At 38.4% G+C, this 18,208-nt stretch overlaps 1 protein-coding gene across 4 annotated transcripts in view; it reads left to right on the forward strand.

The window, feature by feature from the left end:
* The window catches only part of RABGAP1L (RAB GTPase activating protein 1 like), a 200,308-nt gene that overhangs the window by 16,211 nt on the left and 165,889 nt on the right, over positions 1-18,208 (forward strand). For 2 of the 4 annotated variants that reach the window (XM_085231857.1, XM_085231858.1), the window contains exons 3-11: positions 710-902; positions 2,083-2,293; positions 2,905-3,079; positions 3,769-3,929; positions 4,965-5,075; positions 9,423-9,489; positions 11,636-11,738; positions 13,434-13,600; positions 17,563-17,707. In XM_085231857.1, coding sequence (XP_085087983.1) covers positions 710-902; positions 2,083-2,293; positions 2,905-3,079; positions 3,769-3,929; positions 4,965-5,075; positions 9,423-9,489; positions 11,636-11,738; positions 13,434-13,600; positions 17,563-17,707 — 1,333 coding nt within the window. The remainder of the gene's footprint in view (positions 1-709; positions 903-2,082; positions 2,294-2,904; positions 3,080-3,768; positions 3,930-4,964; positions 5,076-9,422; positions 9,490-11,635; positions 11,739-13,433; positions 13,601-17,562; positions 17,708-18,208) is intronic. The other 2 variants (XM_085231859.1, XM_085231860.1) reach the window with 2 other exon arrangements.

The following is an 18,208-nucleotide window of genomic DNA, read 5'->3' on the forward strand; positions in this document are numbered from 1 at the left end:
CTACAGCTGGAGAATGATGTAAGAAATAGTTGTGACTCTATACAAATAATTCCTTTTTGTTTTGTCAGGAGAATGTCGTTCTGCTGCCTGCCATGCTCCACAAAACCATGCAGCAGAACCTGAGGAGGTTAAAAGACAGGATTAGATGTGAAGGCATGAGCAACTAGTTACAGTGAGCCAAATTGCGTTATGCTGAATGCTTTGACCTTGCAGACAGCAGATTCTGTCACTTTTAGAAAAAGAAAGTAGCTGTTGTTATTTTGATAATAAAAACTATCCACATTGCTCAGCTTTTTTTTTACTTATGAACAGATTATTTAGCATGCCTTTTTAAAAATAAGAAAAGTTGACATAAAAGTGATAGTTAGGTTCTTCCTTTGCGCTTTTAAGTTGGGAAATAAATAAAAGACAACAAACTCACAATTTGCTTACTGGTTATTGCTCCTTGATTTGTAATGATTTTACTATTAAGTATTAGGAAGGAGAAGATGCAGTGACTAGTGACCTCAGACTGTTTTGTGGATTTTTAACACCTTACCTGATAGGTTCCTCTTAGTGATATATCTGTTGTACTGAGTGCTTAGCTTGTTGTGTTTAGCAGTATTTCTTAACTTTTGCAGCAAGATTGTGTGTTTGAAAGATAGTAGCCAAAATAAACATACACATAGCTATATATTTTTGGGGAAAAAAACTAATCTCCTTCTTACAGGTGTTTTCAAATGGAGATGATCAGCTGGAGAAGGCAATGGAGGAGATACTGAGGGATTCTGAAAAAGACCAGAACAACTCCACTGCTTTCTCTGAAGGTTCTAGTGATGCATGCAGCCAGGCATCTGGACTTGGCTCAGCAGGTCAAACAAATCAACCGTCCTTGCAACTTGTTTTAGACCCTTCTACTACAGGTATTCCTGAAGAGTACCCCTGTCTTATGTCCCATCACCCCATACCTTCCCATGGATGGCAGTTCTTTTCTTTAAAGCTTGAAGTTAAAATAGATGTAATGCTTTCTGGAACTTAATTCTGTAAGTATTCTGGAGAATATTGTGTAGCATCTTCAAGTTTTCTCATTAGGAGAAGATTGTAGATAGGAATAGATCATTACCAGATCGATACCCCTTTGCTGCTCAGTTTTCATCAAGATAATTTTTGTTTTGTCACCAGCTCTGGTTTAGTTGGGACTCAGTGTCAGGTAACTGCTGAATGTACTCTAGGTAAGATAGAGATGCTGCTGGTGGAATATGAGAAATTTCAAGATTATGTCCATTGACATACATTCAGTTCTGCAGCATTTTTTACTTAATTGTTTCACAAGCACTGGTTGTAGTCAAGAGAAATATGAAAAACGGCAAAATGCTGGGAGAGACTTGGAATTTCCATTCTTGGAGCTAAAACTCAGCTGAACAGGACCTTGAGCAACCTGATTCAGCCAGCTCTAGTGTAACTCGTTCTCATTGTAAATGAGTTTAAGATGGAAAGGATCTCTAGAGTTAATCCAACCTGGATTACTCTGATTCATACTTCTGTTTTTTTTTTTTTTTTTTAACTTCACCTCTCTTTTCTTAAATGCCAAAATGCCTTTCAAAAACACAGAAGGATAATCCAAAAAGAATGCTTCTCTTCCTCTGATTAGAAGAGCAAGTGTCCCTTACCTTTTCTCCAGTTCCCTGATGTTTTCATGCAGTCAGTGTATCTACCTCAAGAATGTGAACCACATTTGAATTTAATAATTCTTTACAAATTGTAAATTCATGGGAGAGAAGAGAATTAGAAGCATCTCTATGCAAAAATAACGAGTAGAAATTTGGGGATGTTAGCAAATTGAACTAGGTAAGGAATACTTACTTTAGCATAGCTAAAAAGAATCAAATGATAATTTGACCTAAAGCAATACTTGGAAACCTGTGTTAGAATAGACATAACATTAAAATTAATTAATTAATGCTGAGTGGATTTCTCACTGCTGGACTTTGATCCCTGTGTCCATTCTTACAAGCAGCAAGAGATTTTGCTATGGAACTTGTTCAGTAAACCATATGTAAAAATAAAAACAAATAGTTAAATAAATGGTTTCTTCATTTTCAGAAGTGTCTACACGAAGGTCTTCTTCTCCCCATGAGCCCTTGGAAGAGGACAGCGTGTTGTTTAACAAACTGACTTACCTGGGTTGCATGAAGGTGTCTGCCCCTCGCAATGAGCCAGAAGCTCTACGTGCCATGGCAAACATGAAATCCTCAAGTCAGGCCCCTCTATCTGTAACACTCTATGTTCCCAATGTTCCAGAAGGCTCTGTAAGGTAACGTGTAAATGATTCTTTTGTTACTTGCACCGCACGTGGAAGGTGGATTTGAAGTTTGTTACTCTCACAGGGAGGTAGAATTGTTGGATTTTTGGCTCAGGTTCTTGTACAGTACAGTGTGACACCTCACCCTGTAAAAGGAGAGTCTGTGGAAGTGCTGTATTGATGATCTTGTTTCACTTCTTTGTGGGCATCTTCTTGAAATACTTAAAATGTTGAGTTGGGCCTCTTCAAACCAGTGAAAATGAAGCGTAAGGTTGAAAGTCATTTTTGGGTGTAGGAGTATCTGTGTGTTAGTTTCTCTGTGCTGGTTATCAGCAAGTGCCTGTTCATCAGCTTTAGGGCCAAATATTCTGAAGCATCTTGTTCATTGATTTCTGCTGTGTTGGAAGAGGTACTGTGTTTTCTTGAAGCATTAAAAAATTAGGCCAGTGTTGCAACCAGAAGTATTTACATCTTACATCCAGAAAGCCTGGCTTATCTGTTCCTACTCTCCATCTTGTATACTTAGGTGTAAGTTTAGGTATTTATTTAATTGCAGGAAGTTATTTTGTGTACGTTTGTTTGATTTGGTTTTTTCTGTTCTTCACTGTTCCTTTCCTTGGCAGAATAATAGATCAGTCAAGCAATGTGGAGATAGCCTCTTTTCCAATCTATAAGGTGTTGTTTTGTGTGCGTGGACAGAATGGGACTTCAGAAAGTGACTGCTTTGCGTTTACTGAAAGCAGTTGTGGAACAGAAGAGTTCCAGATTCATGTTTTCTCTTGTGAAATTAAAGAGGCAGTAAGTATTAAATATGGTATAATGGCTCATATAAAGGATGCAGGGCATACCTGGGGAAGTTATTCCAGATTTGGGAATGGTATGTATTTGAGAAATATATTAACACATGTTCAGTGGATTTTAGAGAATGTGCAGATAGTCAAGTGTGACTGTTAATACAAGTTAAAAGTTACACTATTTCAATAAGATAGCAAAGTGCATTGTAATGGGGATATTGTAGAAAGCCTTTTGTTTTTCAGGCCTCGTTTGAGTACGTTCCAGGTTAGTGTTGCAATGTAGATCTTGGGAGTTAGAAAGAATCACTTTATAATGCTGTGATTGCCCTTGATATTTTGGGAAGAACTGCTGATAGTTTGAGATAGGAGGATTTTTTTAGGCTGGAAGAGTAAGGGATGAAAAAGATGACAAAACAAGATTCTACTTGAGCAAATTGTAAGATGTGTTATTAAAGGCACAGCTTGAAAAATTATTAGGGTCTTCTAATGAGTTGCATTCCCAATCTTGTAACATATTAACTTATTGAGAAAACATTGCAGAGTGGTTGTGAAACACACAATCTAAAAGCTTTGTGTTTTAAATAAAGTTTAAAAAAAAAAAAAGAAAAAGAAAAAGGAAAAAAAAAGAGCAAAGATGGGTTTTTTTCAAGTTTTAGTATTTATAATACCACTTGTTCTTTTGCTTTTCTGCAGGTCAGCCGAATTTTATATAGCTTCTCCACAGCGTTCAAACGTTCTTCCAAACAAGCATCTGATCACGTTAAGGACTTCATTCTTCCTACTCCAGACAGTGATGTGTACACTTTCAGTGTTTCCTTAGAAGTCAAAGAAGATGATGGAAAAGGAAATTTCAGGTAATCTGAATGGAATGGGAAAGTTGAAAATCTCTTTGAGTCAGACATACTTGCAGAATGCACAACTGTTGTGCTGCAGTGAAATTGGTTTAGCTTCTTTTCATAAGTGGACCTGCTATAAGGAGGAAGCTATTGCTTTGTTTTTATAGTTTTCTTCTCTGTATGTTTTCTGTTTAAGGATTTAAAAATGAACACCCTTTTGAAATTAGCTTCTTTGAAAGATGTATCTGTTGATAGAAATGCTCAAGATAGGCCTGTGCAAATGGAAAAGATCGTAGGATGTCTGTACAAACTTCTGTCAAACCAGTTTTCTCGAATAAATACAATGTAGTGCTCTTTTAAGTTAGTTTAATTGAAGGAGGTAAGATTGAGGTTGGATGTCAGGGGGAAGTTCTTTGCTATGAGAGTGGTGAGGTGCTGGAACAGCTGCCCAGAGAGGCTGTGGATGCCCTGTCCATCCCTGGAAGTGTTCAAGGCCAGGTTGGATGGGGTCCTGGGCAGCCTGGGCTGGAATTAAATGTGGAGGTTGGTGGCCCTGTGTGTGGCAGGGGGTTGAAGATTCATCATCCTTCAGGTCCCTTCCAACCCTGGCCATTCTGTGATTCTGTGATTTAATGAATTCTGAATGCATCAAAGGTTTAGAATGCTGTAAAATTCTCTGAGCGTTACAGGGAAGCAAAATATTTTTTAACCTAATAGTTAATTACACGACTTCTGAAATGGACAGAGTTGATGAGAAGAGTTGATTCTGTGAAAATGTCCTGTTGTTTTTTTGGTTCATATGGTGCACGTGTTCTCTTGTTTCAAAAACCAAAATACCCTATGCATTTTTGGCTATGTGATCCTGATAATTTCTCTGGATAGTTAAGATACTAGGTGTGAGATACAGCTTTTTCTTCAGTGTTGGTTTATTAACCAAGTTTAAATGGCAAGGTCTCAAACAAGTCATAAACAGCTTAAGTGGGTTACTCTTCTCTGCTGCACTTAACAGTTAATGTCCTCTTTTCATATTAACTTTTTAAAAATTTCTTTTAGCCCTGTGCCAAAGGACAGAGACAAATTATATTTCAAACTCAAGCAGGGAATTGAGAAGAAAGTGGTGATTACAGTTCAGCAGCTCTCGAACAAAGAACTGGCCATTGAAAGGTAAGAGCCATATAAAAGTAATGCAGATTACCTTTTTATGAGAACACAAGTTCTCAACCTGGCTTTGCAGGTTATGCAACTGAAAGAAGAAAAACAGTGACACAGCATTATTGCATAATAAAATTCACTTATAGGTGCATGGTTAAATTTTAATTATCTGTTTAAGTAGCTGATGTGATTTTTAGGGTGGAAGCATAGCATGTAATAAGCAGACTTTTCATTCTAATTGCATTTTTTGAATGTGAATTTTTTTGAACTTGGATACTTAGGGCATTCATATACTTTTCACTTTGTTTTTTCTTGTTCTTAAGTAGCACAGAAACACATGTTTGTTATAACCCTTCCTTATCACCACTGGCTGTGTTGTGAAAGTAACCAAGTTGGGTTGTCTGAACTATGTTAAACTCAGATCTGTTTCCTCTTCCAATATTTATCTTGAAGTAGTAGTGAGGATCTCAGGTATGGTTGGTGACCAAAGGTGTATATACTGGAAACTAAATGAGGGGAGAATTCTTTTAGACAAAATAAATATCTTTTGAGGAAGACAGCTGCACAAAAAAGCAGAAGAAGAGCATGAAGAGTAGCTCTTTGTTGCTACGTTCAGTAACAGGGGACTTGTGCTACAACAGTGGTAGGCATTGCATTAGCTTAAATTAGGAAATTCTTTCTCAATACCTCATATTTTAAAAAGAGCAAATGCCACCAGATGGCAATCTTACCAAAAAAGTAACAATAGGAGAATTCACTCCTGTTGAAGAGAATTCAAGATAACAGGAGAATCTAAGAAACTCATATAGCCTAAGATTCATCTCTATTTGCTTTCAGGCTATTTTTTTCAAAAATGAAACTGTAATTTTCTCTAACAAGAAGGACACAACAAATTATTTTATCAGTATGTAAAACTGTTCTTTTGCTTCTCAGTAGATTAAATTTGTAATTGAAATAAAGTTGATTTGAAACTTCATGGATGATGAACTTTAAGCTTTTCTGAATAATATTAATTCTCTATTCAGCATTTTCCTTGTGGGGGATCTTAAGGAGCTTGGTTTTATGTTGGTTGGTTGTTTTTTTTTTCCCTCTATGAACTATCTTCATTAGAAAAGAGCTTTAACTTAGGTGGTATTTAGGATGATTCAATATGGATGTTATTTTTATCATCACAAGCTTTGCTGGTAAGTTGTTTAATTGGTGTGACATGCACAACCTTGCAAGTCATTTTATATAAATACAGAATACAGTATTGAAATAAAAAAAATTAGCATGATCAGTTGACATCACATGAGAACTTCTAGCTATTTAATGCATTCTCAGAAGTATTTCTAAGGGAAATCATAATGGAAAAATGTGATTGTTGATGAAGAAGAGTGGCCTGTAGTCAAAAGTGTTCCAAAAATCTGTGTTGATGGTTTCAGAAAAAACCACCTGAGAAACCTCTGCTGATGCCAGTAAGTGGTGTTCAGATAGGGCTGGGATCAGAGTAGGTGCTTCCCACAGGGGATCCTGTGTTGCTTTCTGGCTGTGATGCCTATTTGAGCTGGGGCTTGCCTGCTTTTCTGTTGTTCAAAGCAGGTGAAGAGGCATTGTTCTGTCCTGCATTGCAGCTGAGAGCTGTGGGTGGCACTATGTAGGCTCATGGCTGCTACGTGGGGTATCACGTCTCTGTTACTTACAGGGTTCAAGAAGAAAATTCTGGTTAATGATTGAGGGATGTAGGAGAGTTGTTTTGGAGAGTGAAGAAACAGCCTTTTGTTCTGAGAGGCAATAGGATTGCCTTTGTTCTTGTTGAGAGGTGCTTAATGGTAGAACACTACCGTTCATGTGGAGGACTCGTACCAAGTGTCCCTTAGGCTGGAGCCTGTACTTGTGGGGTTGATGTGCAGAATACTGGCTGGTTGCTCACTATTGCTTGAACTCATTTGAAGTCATTTTACTCTTTTGAACTTAGAAGAGTAGCCTTGACTCTTCCAGTAGCAGGATATTACCAGTCATCACCAGTATCTACTTCTGCAGGAATCACGTTTTACTCACTCCCTTTCTTTTGGAAGCATACAGGCCAGAATCTTTGAGAAGTACATCACAGCCTATTCCCATCTGATGGAAGGGCAGTGAGAGCTGGGATCTGGTGAGCTGGTGCCTTAGAAAAGCACAGATGTTTCACCTGCCTCTGAATCTCAAGCCTGCAGGTTTCTTTAGCAGGCTTACCAAAGCTAGTGACCACTCTGTTGTCATAAACTATAGCTCCTTCTGAGCTATTTCTACCTCAGGAACAAAAAGTGGTGCAGTTGGTCCATGGGACATTCTGCCTGGTCTCATTAGTCTCACAGAAGCCTGCTCGTGTGGCTCAGTACAAGTCCTGGCACCTGCGCTGTTTTTTATGTGGCACTGTGTTATGCTGTATAGATGAGTCTTCATCATTGTTGTCTGTTGTATTTGCTACTGTCCATGAAATTGGTTTTGCTTGAAAGCTGTGAAACTATTGTCTGCATTACTGTCCTCTGGCTGTTCACATAATATCTTAGGATTTCTGCTTGCTGAGAAATCTGAATTTTCCTTTGGGTAACTGAGCTGCCCAGATGATGGAGCATCTTTTATTGGGTCTTAGAGAAGGTGAGAATGTGAGCTGTTTGTGGTGCCTTCAGGTGTCTGGGAGAAGGGTAGGGAAGAGATGGAGCCTGACCCTCCCTGGAGGTGCAGACTGGAAGGATTGGAGTCAGTGGGCACAAGTTACTTCTCTGGAAATTCCTCTGTTGGATCAAGTTGTTGTCAGTACAAAGGGAGCTGAGCACTGGAACAGATTGCCCAGAGAAGTTATTTAATCTGTGTTCTTGGAGATGCTTAGAACTTGACCAAAATGAAAGAAAAGTTCTCAAAGCAAAGTCCTCTGAACTGTGATCCCTTTTTTCCATAACGTTTCATTATGGAATTGCTTTAAACTTCCTTTCCCCTTCTTTGAGATCTGACATATTAGCCAGCTTGCTGTTCATCATAGTGGTTCAGTGTGTCTTGTTCATAGTGGAGTACGCTCAAAGGAGAGCTGTAAAGGTGATTTGCAGAAAGTTCAAAAGTCTAACTGATTGTTTAGGAAAGTTTCGTGCTTTAATTATTTTTTACTTTTAAAACTATCAAAGATTGCTAGTTAGATGAGTGGACTGGAATTTAAGACCTTGACTTATGTATGATCCCTGTGGCAGAATACTCACGTAGTGGTGGTGATGGCCATGAAATTTCCTTTGTCCCTTCTGTTTAGGTTACAAACCCTGTAGCAGAAGCTGCTTTCTACTCTTGTATATGCACACTTTAGATGGTGGGGCAATTGTAGAGAACTCTTGTTAAGTCTTTGTATCTTGCATTCCTTAATAAAATGACAATAATAAAGCATCCCATGATTTGATCAGAAGGTGTAAGCAAGCAAGATGCATCTTGAAATAGCTAACAGTTATTAAAATGGTATTAAAACCTACCAAAAAGTGACCAGTGTCTGAAGTAAAGGAGAGAGCAGAGAACAGGCATGCGTACAGAAGGGGTTAGCAGGACATTATTGAAACTTGATGAGGTGATCTTTGCTTGTGGCAGGCAAGGTGTGAGCCTACTTGCCTGTTAGATCCATTTTTTTTTTTTTGAGTACAGTGAGTACTGTGAAATGAAGGTAATGAGACTGGTATAGAATCTGTTGGGCAAAATTGAAGCTGGTTTATAGTGGATTGATACCCTACATCCAGAGGCGTGGGGGGACACTAGTGGGGTTTTTTTGTTGTTTTTAAAATCTCATTCTAATGACAGGTTGTCACAGTGATTCGTCATGTAACATTTGAGGGCCATAGGTTGTGACTGCGAAGAATCCTTGCATCTATATAATAGAGAGGATCAGATGTAAAAAATAGGCAGAAGTGCAAGACCAGAGCAAATTGGTATTTTTAAGGATCTGTGAAGCTGGGTGATGTTGATTTACACCAGTGAGGTTACGGATGATAAAATATGTAAATTGTTACTTTAATTTAATTGTATGAAAGCAGATTTAAAATTTATTTTCATGTTGACAATCTGTCTCATTTGTGTAGAGGGATCTTGTGTCTTTTAAACTCAGTGTTTTAAATTGTCTTTAAGAGCAATTAATTCATAGGTTAGACACTAATTTCTGTTGTCTTCATTCTGGAAAATAATTTTATTGTCACTTCTGTGATATATATTGTGATGTTTGCTGAGTGTTGCCATAACACTAGCAGAAAATTACTGAGGTTTTCTCTAAATTAGAAGCAGTGGGTGCTGTGCCATTATGTTCAACAAAATGTTTTTGTCTTTGAAATGCTAACATATATGTCTATATATATTTTTGATAAAACTTCACAGATGCTTTGGGATGCTGCTGAGTCCTGGAAGAAATGTGAAGAACAGTGACATGCATTTACTAGACATGGTAACATGCTTTTAATAATCCTTTTAATAAGATAGGTAATTTAAAGAGCAAACAAAAAGCCCCAACCATATAGAAGCACCTCCCAAAAATAAAACTGCCACTGTTTGTTTACTTTGGTTTCTTAAATCCTCAATCTTCAATCTTAAGACTAGAAACAAGTGCTTCATGCAATGGGCAGAACATCTCAATGTCAAAATCTGTGGCATCTGTTTGTTAAATTGATTGGCTATGTCAGCTGATAGTAGTTGCTCCAAATAACTGTATTTGTTAAACGTTATCTAAAAATTTAGAGCCAATAATTGACTTTATGTTTGGACATGTGCCGTTTTTTGCTGAAAATGCTGCCATTAATTGCTTAATCTGAATTAAAATTCTTGCTCAAAGCTTGAAAGAATTGCTTATCTTTAAGAACCTTTCTTAAAATGAGTTGCATCTAAGAGAGCTGCAAGTTAATAGGATACTTTGTGATTGTATCAATTCATTTTTATGCTGTGGACAAGAATACAACTATTTTCAAGTCAAAAAGTGCTCAAGTTAAACCAGCCAGGCATTTTGTAATTGCACAGCCAGTATTGTCTTGTCCACTTCTTTATCCATGCTGATGATTCTAGCTGTTGGTATTCAATTCTCTTGCCAGAGGTAAGATATTTGTATGCTGTTACGTTTATGTGCATGCTAACACAGTTTTTATTTGTTGATATTAGTTCTGATGTTACATTTCAATTTTTGATTGATAGAAAATAGAATAAATTATGAGTAACAGAGCATAATGAATTCTATTAATCCATATAACATGTTTTTACTCTACAGGTTGCATATTTGAATCCATATCTTTATCCCAGCCCTAGTTCCATGCATTTAACTGCTGGATGTGATAGCTTATTAGATCATCTCTTTGTGTACATAGAAACTTGTGTTTTTCTCACAACTGCCTTTCCTCCTCTTTAAATTTGGAGAACTTGGTCACTCCCACAAATCCTACAAATCAGATTGCAGAGTAGGAATGTCAGTCCCATTTGTCTACGAAGTGGCTACCATGCAGGCTTGGTGGAGCCATAGGAGCTGCCCAAGGAAACTGCAGGAAATATGAACTGTTAGTGGTGTGGGACAAGTACATGTGTGGAGATCATGCACTGTTCCTAGCAGGTCTACAAAAAGCATTTCTGGAAGTAACAGATGGTGTAAGATTATCCTAATGCAAATATAGAGGCTTTCCTATTGTTACTAACTTGAAGATATGTGGCTCTTTTGACTTTATTTGCATATTGTCCTGAAACTTGGTTCTTTAAATGTCAAATTTTTATGGACTGGAGTTGCAAACTGCTGTCGTACTTAGAGAAGGTCCGTGCCTGAGCAACTCAGGGGCAAGTATGGTAGAGAGATAATTTTGGAGTAAAAACACTAACCTAATTTTTTGGTTGACGTAATTAAGATCTTAAGTAAGTAAGGTCTTAAGTAAGATTATATTCTGCACTGTTTCTCTATATACAGTGAGAGCGGGGTTGGTCTCTTCTCACTGGTGACAGGATGAGGGGAAATGGCCTCAAGTTGCTCCAGGGGAGGTTTAGGCTGGATATCAGGAAACACTTATTTACAGAAAGGGTTGTTAAGCACTGGAATGGGCTCCCAGGGAGGTGGTTGAGTCACCATCCCTGGATGTGTTTAAAAAACAGTTTGGATGTGGTGCTCAGGGACGTGACTTAGCAGAGGGCTGTGAGAGTCAGGGTGGTTATGGTTAGGTTGTGGTTGGACTTGATGATCTTTGAGGTCTTTTCCAACCTGAACAATTCTATGATTCTATGATACTGTGATACTAGTTTAATTTTTTGAACTCTCTTATATTCCATCATCCTATAATATTTCTGCTTAGACAGTAGTGGCAGGCATCCCACCAAAAGCCTCTATTTTAATAAGCATTAAAAAAGTAGGTTAAGCTATCTTTGCCTTCAGTTTCTTGTATACAGTGCTTCTTCTTTCTTTGCCATTTCCCTATGCCATTTTCCAGTCCATTATACCGTGTTCTCACTTTGGGTTGTGTTCTCTAACATGAACATAATGATATTCTTAAATTCCTAGGACTGTTTTCCCTCCCCACACTCTGTCTCTTTTGATCTCTAATGAAATCCTTTTTCTCTTTTATTTTTAGGAATCCATGGGAAAAAGCTCTGATGGGAAGGCTTATGTAATTACTGGACTATGGAATCCTAATGCACCTATGTTTCTAGTACTTAATGAGGAAACACCTAAAGGTAATTTAATCTGACTTATGTATTTTTTATATGACCCAAGTTTGATGCATATATTTTTTCCTGGGAATCAGGATCTGTATGTCTGAGTACACACACCATCATCATGTTCTGAGCATCTGTGACTGGAAACAGAACTTTTCTGTACATACGTATGCAACACAGAAATGTGAATAATTGTATGTAGATCCTATGTGTTGCAGGTTTAGAGATACTAAGCTAGTGTTTGACCTTACATTCCTGCTCCCCGATTATCTGGATTTTTGCTCCCTAAGCATACAGTAGTTTTCCCCATTCTGTAACCAGCAGAGTAGTATAAAACCTAAACATTGCTGTTGTTTTTCTTTTAACTTGAAGATGAGCTGACTACAAGTAGCATTACATGACCTTCATCTTTGAAGAAGTGATGCACAGAAGCACTTGCATTTACAGCACGCTTCCTTGTTGCTGGAATTGATGTTTTCTGATGCGATATAAAGTTTTAATGCAAATCTGGAGTCTGTTTCATGTTCCAAGACAGAGCACCCATCAGTGACATAAAAGCATATCCAAGGATATGCAGTCAGTGTTGCTGTTGCCCTGCTGTTTTTTCAAATCACATTATTTCTAGTAGCATGTAGACTATTGTGTGAAACTACTTGCTGTGAAGCTTGACACAGTTTCCACTTTATGATATGACTTCGTGTGTGTTGTTGTGTTCGGTTTTTAAATGTGTATTTAGTTTTTAAATGCCTGCTTGCCTCTTTGGTCCGAGAACATGAGAGCCAAGGTGTTCAAAACTTGATGTTCGGTGTTTATTTCAAAAAGCTGTGCTTCCTGGCTGGAGGATATCAATTCTGTTTCAAAACGATGGTTGCTACACTTCATAAATGTTTTCAAAAGACATAATTTTTTTCTTGCATTCTAAATCTACAAAATACATTTGAACTATTTCTGCTTCATCTTCTGGTTGTTGTGTATTTTGCTCTACTTTGAATTATGCTTAGGTATAATAGGGAGAAAAAAATAGCATTGCTCACTGCTGCTACAAAGATCATCTGACCCATAGAATGGGAAAGGGGCAGGTTAAACTTCTTTAGTCATAGAATCATAGAATGGTTTGGGTTGGAAGGAACCTTTAAGTCCATCTAGATCCAACCCCTGCTATGGTCACAGACACCTCTCACCAGACCAAGTTGCCCCATCCAGCCTGGCCTTGAATGCCTCCAGAGAGGTGGCATTGACAGCCTCTGGGCAACCTGTTCCAGTGTCTCACTGCCTTCACAGTAAAGACTTTCCTCCTCATATCCAGTCTAAATCTACCCTCTTCCGATTCATAGCCATTTCTCCTTGTCCTGTTGCTAAATGCAATATGTTAAAAAGCCCCCCCCCAGCTCTCCTGTAGGCCCCATCAGGTACTGGAAGGCTGCTATGAGATCTCCTCAAAGTCCTCTCCAGGCTGAACAACCCCAGCTCTCTCAGCCTGTCCCCATGGTGGAGGTGCTGATCATCTCTGTGGCCCTTCTCTGGACCCTCTCCAACAGCTCCATGTCCTTCCTAATCCTTATAACTGACAGAGTATGGACATGGAGATAAACAAGGATCTAGAGTGTTCCTTTGAGTTAGTTTTCAATTTGAGCAGCAGCTCGCTTGTTTATTGTTCTAAGGAATTTGTTCTTTGCCAGCTTTTTCTGTATGTGACTTATCTTTGTGTTTCAGATAAGCGTGTGTACATGACTGTGGCAGTGGATATGGTTGTTACTGAAGTAGTGGAACCAGTGAGATTTTTGCTGGAGACTGTTGTGCGCGTCTATCCTGCCAACGAACGCTTCTGGTACTTCAGCAGGAAAACCTTCACAGAGACTTTCTATATGAGGCTGAAACAGGTATTGTGTGCTCATTTTTTTAAAGAGAAGTTGGTGCTGGGAATGTTTGTTTTGTTTCTTTTAATTTGACCTTCATAATGTTGACACCTTTGTCTCAGTCGATTTTATTTTTTTTAAGCTAGTTATTGCTGCAAGGATTAAATGCATAATTAAGTAGCATGTATTGTTCTTCAGTGCTCTTTGTAAACTGCATTATTATATGTATCATAAGGCTTTGTGGGCTTAAACAGTTTTAGACACATCTGTTGAATTCTCCATAATTTCCTACATTCTGAGCTATGTGCAGACATTTGAAGCAAGTCCATTTGACTGGTAAAATCAGGAAATGGCTTCAGCTGACTTTACAACGAGTAACTGGTATCTAACAAAGGGAAATCCTGGGTACTAAGGTTCAAAATGCGAACGTATGCATCTGTAAGGATGTAATCAGTTAAAGGCAGTGGTTTAAAAGAGTTAGCTGATTGCTAACAGTTTGTTTCAAGGTATCTGAGAAGGTGAGCTTCTCTGTGTTTTTTCGAAAGAGGTACATGAAAAATTATTTGGAAAAAGCAAGTCCAGACACATGGAGAAGTTATGTTTTCACACTCGTGCTTGCTGATGAATATTTAAAATGCACTGAGTTCACATCCTTCACTGCCCTAGGGTTTTGTGAAGGGCAGGGGCATTATTGTTTCAAAGGGTAGGTTGGTGTTGTTCATACTGGTGACTGTAACCTTAGGAAATGTTGAAAGAAGAGTAAAGAAGTGTTTTTTGCGTGCTATTTGTCTGAAATACTTTTGTTCATCTGTTCCTTGGAGTTCAGCTTTGAAGGTGTACAAAAAACACCCCGCTGTATGGAGAGGAGAAGTGGTGAAGATGAAGCTTAATGCATAGTAGTGTACTCCCTCTGTTAGCTTTCCCAGTCCTGTGTTTGTGTGATTAATGTGCATTTACTACTTCCTCAAGCACTGAGAGATGCTATATCCATCTCATCTGGTAATGGCTGTAAAATAGCTCCCAACTGAACAGAATACTGAAGACCCAGTGCTGTGAGCAGTGCAGGATTGAAATGCATGAAGTGTGTATGTCTTCCCATCATCAGCTGGGTGCTGTACAACTGCATCCTTGTGCAGCGAGTATTGACCTGCTTTCTCCAAAGATTTATGCTGGAGTTTCAGCTCAAAAAATGAGCAGCAGAGGCTAACAGTGTCGTTTGCATTGGAATAATGATCCATCATCTTTGACTAATGAAACCAAACGGGAGTGATTTAATTCTACTGAGCTCAGTGTGAACGTTTGAATTCTCATCTTTCTGTGCGGCGCAGTAATGGGTCTCGCAGAACAGGCTGTGTTCATGTGATATAGAAAAATAGTAGCTGTTTAACATCTAGTAAGTAAATCTCGTGAAATGCTCTTTATGTAGTTCTAGAGATTAGCATAGTAGCTTGGTTTTCTCACATTTTCTTAAATTCCCTCTTATATGTAAATGTTAAGAGTATCTACATTTTAAATTTAAGGAAAATGCATTTGAAGATGCTGCTTTCTCAACTGTTCGATACTCATCTATAATCAATTAAGATTTCCAGTAAGTCATTTACAATATATCATTTTTGAGTAGTACAGATGTGTTCTTTTTCCTTTCTCGCCCCTTACAGTGTGACAAAACATGCTTGCCTTCTCTCCCTAAAAACCACAAGCTTCTCTTACACGTGTAGAATCCTGAGAAGCTGTTCTGCAGACTTTGAGAAGAGGAACATATTTAATCTTGTTAAACTTTCTCCCAGATGAGGCTCAGATTATGGATGGCAGGATCTGTGTGGTTGAGCTGTAGCAACTGTTTATTCATCCAGTTACTGGCTGCACAGCTTGTGTTGCAGCAGCTCTTCCTGCATGTAGCTCTATGAGAGCCCATCCCTCGGGACTCTTCCTCCTTTGGAAGCAGCTATGCAGCTGGCATTGGGATCAGCCACTTGGGCACCGTTTGAGAAAGCAGTTGGATTTAAGCAGACCTGCAAGTTGGTAACATCAGCTCTGAAGAGAGGTGGCTTCTCCGTGCAGGACGACAAATCCTGGGGTATTTCATGGCAAATAATGCTAGCATTGTGCAGGGTTACTTGTGTTGTATACAGGTGGCTCTTGCAGTCATCCAGAGCATGTGCAAGGCACCAAAGACTTGTCATTTGTGTGTGCTGCAGCAAAACCCATAGTACCTCATGCCTTACTCCTGCTCAAATAAAAGCTGCAGATAATGATGGTGAATAACACTCGGAGGTATCAATTTAGTCAAGTGCTTTGTAATTGCATGATAAAAGTGTTCTGTGAAAGTAAAACGGGGATAATGGCTGTAATATCCTGCTGAATGTTTAAAAAAAACATACAGGATATTTATGCTTTCATCCCAAAGTTCATTAAGCACTTTGAGAAGTTCAGTCAGCAAAACTGGCTGCTAATTGGAGCCCCGTGACTGACTGCTTCTGGGAGTATCAGCTTTAAAAGAGGCAGATCTGAATGATTAATGTCTTTGAAATAGAGTTGGGTTCGTCACAAAATAGTGAAAGCTGCAATAGTGCAAGCTGTCCCTGTTTAAGCTACCTATCTTAGCAATGTCAGCAGCTTGCTGGAAATGCCAGTTCTGTTCAGCAGTCGTTCATCTCCAGCAAAAGGTGTCATGATGTTGTCTTCCAAATCCTTCCTAGTTTTGCATTTGAATCTAATTGAATACACTCTGAGACCGTATTCCTTTATTTTCATGGATAATTTGATGTTCTTAATATCCTCAGAAAATTACCTTATTTGAACTGATTAGATAAGAACACAAATAAGAAAACAGAAGGAGTTTTGGTTCTAGTTCATTTACTATAACCATTAGTTTTCAATTTTGTGTAACTCTCTGTGAGTATATTAATCACTGCATGTCACTGGATAATAATTGTTTTCAGAGCTGGAGCTCAGAGGAAAAGCTACTGTTGGTTTTCCTTCAAAAACTCACACTGCAGCATCCAGTGGGATGTAGGTATCTTTTTTCACACAAGTCTCCTCTGAATGCAAAAGAGGTAAATTAAGCTCTGAACTTTTCCACCTGGAATTAAAACTAAAACCATTTCTCCTTGCTCCCCAACTTTGCCCTGAGAGTTACTGAATTCCCACAAAGGCAGGTGAAAAGAATAAAAGCTGCTGTTACAGAATGAAGTGCTTTCTAGGGAAAATGTTCTGCCCTCAGTTCTGTATAGTTAAGCACAGCTCTCAAATTGCCAAGATAATTAATTTGTGAGATTGACATATATGTGCAGTTCCTTCACACACCCATGCAAGCTTATATATACATGTGTGTATAATGTATGGGCAGTATGCATGTATCTATATAATACATACATAAATATTACAAATAGATAACTCAGGCTACGAACACAAGTCCATTGAAAGGACTGTATTGCAGATTCTGCTCTGAAATAAAGCTAAATTGTTCTGTCGTTTTTGTTTGAGTAAAACAGTAAGGAGCTTTTCAACTTATGGCTTTCAAAAAGCATTAGGATTTGTTGTTTAGCTTTCTCTTTACCTACTAAAACCCTTAACTTTTTCCTCTAAGGCAGTCGATTCCTGTTCCTGTGCTTATGTCGGTTACCCTATTTTTTTTTTCCTGCTTGTTCTCTCGTCTTTTATTTTGCTGCAGTTTCTCCTTGCCCTCATCTCTATATTTAAATGGAAAAGGTTTTTGAGCACGGTAATTAAAATAGAAGCAAAGAGACAGCATTGGAAATAATGCAGTTTTATTTGCATCTTTGGACCATAAACCTCAAAAGAGAAACACAGCTGTATATTACAGCCGGCCTACATATGCCATTGCAGAGGAATCTGAGGGAGTCTTGCCCAAACTATTGTTTAGCTGCAATAAGAAATTTGTGTGTTTTGGGTTGATTTTGGCATACTATTAGAGTTGGAATTGTCAGTAGGAGGTCCTAATAAATGCACCTATTTTGTTTTAGTCTGAAGGAAAAAGCCACACCAGTGCTGGGGATCCCATTTATGAAGTTGCCAGCCTACAGAGAGAGTCTGCAAGAGAAGAGCAACTGCTGAGCCCAACAAGTGGAGGGGGGCCTGTATCATCCCAGGAAGATGAGGCAGAAGAAGGTAAGAATAAATAAGCAAGCACTTGTAGTTTCTGTAGACAGTACCATTATATTTTGCTGATCGTTTACTCAATTCTTCCTATTTGTGTCCAATAGAAATACAGCTGTTCTGGGCAGCAAGTTCACACATAACTTTCTTTTGGCAGCAGTTTGTTGAGCAATAGCATTTTTGCCAACCCTATTATTTGGAGTTCTTCTAATAGCAGCATCAGACTATACATTGCTATTTTTCTGTATGCTTCAAAATTTGTTACTGCTACACTTGTGCTCTGCTAATGTGATAGAAAACCTTTGCTAGAGTGTTTTTCATCTGATAAGAAGCCATTTGCCTTTGTGCTGCTAAAGAACAGCATTGAAATGGCTGGCTGTAGATGCCTGTGTGCAGGAAAAGAACCAACAGGGTAACAGTCTCATAAAGGGAATTCTCCTGCCTCTGATCTATATGTCAAGCATGTGATTATGAGTTTTTTTGCACTTACAAATCAAAATACCTCTAGGTTCA

This window comes from Meleagris gallopavo, chromosome 10 (assembly GCF_905368555.1).
Source record: "Meleagris gallopavo chromosome 10, MGAL_WU_HG_1.1, whole genome shotgun sequence".
Classification (NCBI taxonomy): Eukaryota; Metazoa; Chordata; class Aves; order Galliformes; family Phasianidae; genus Meleagris; species Meleagris gallopavo.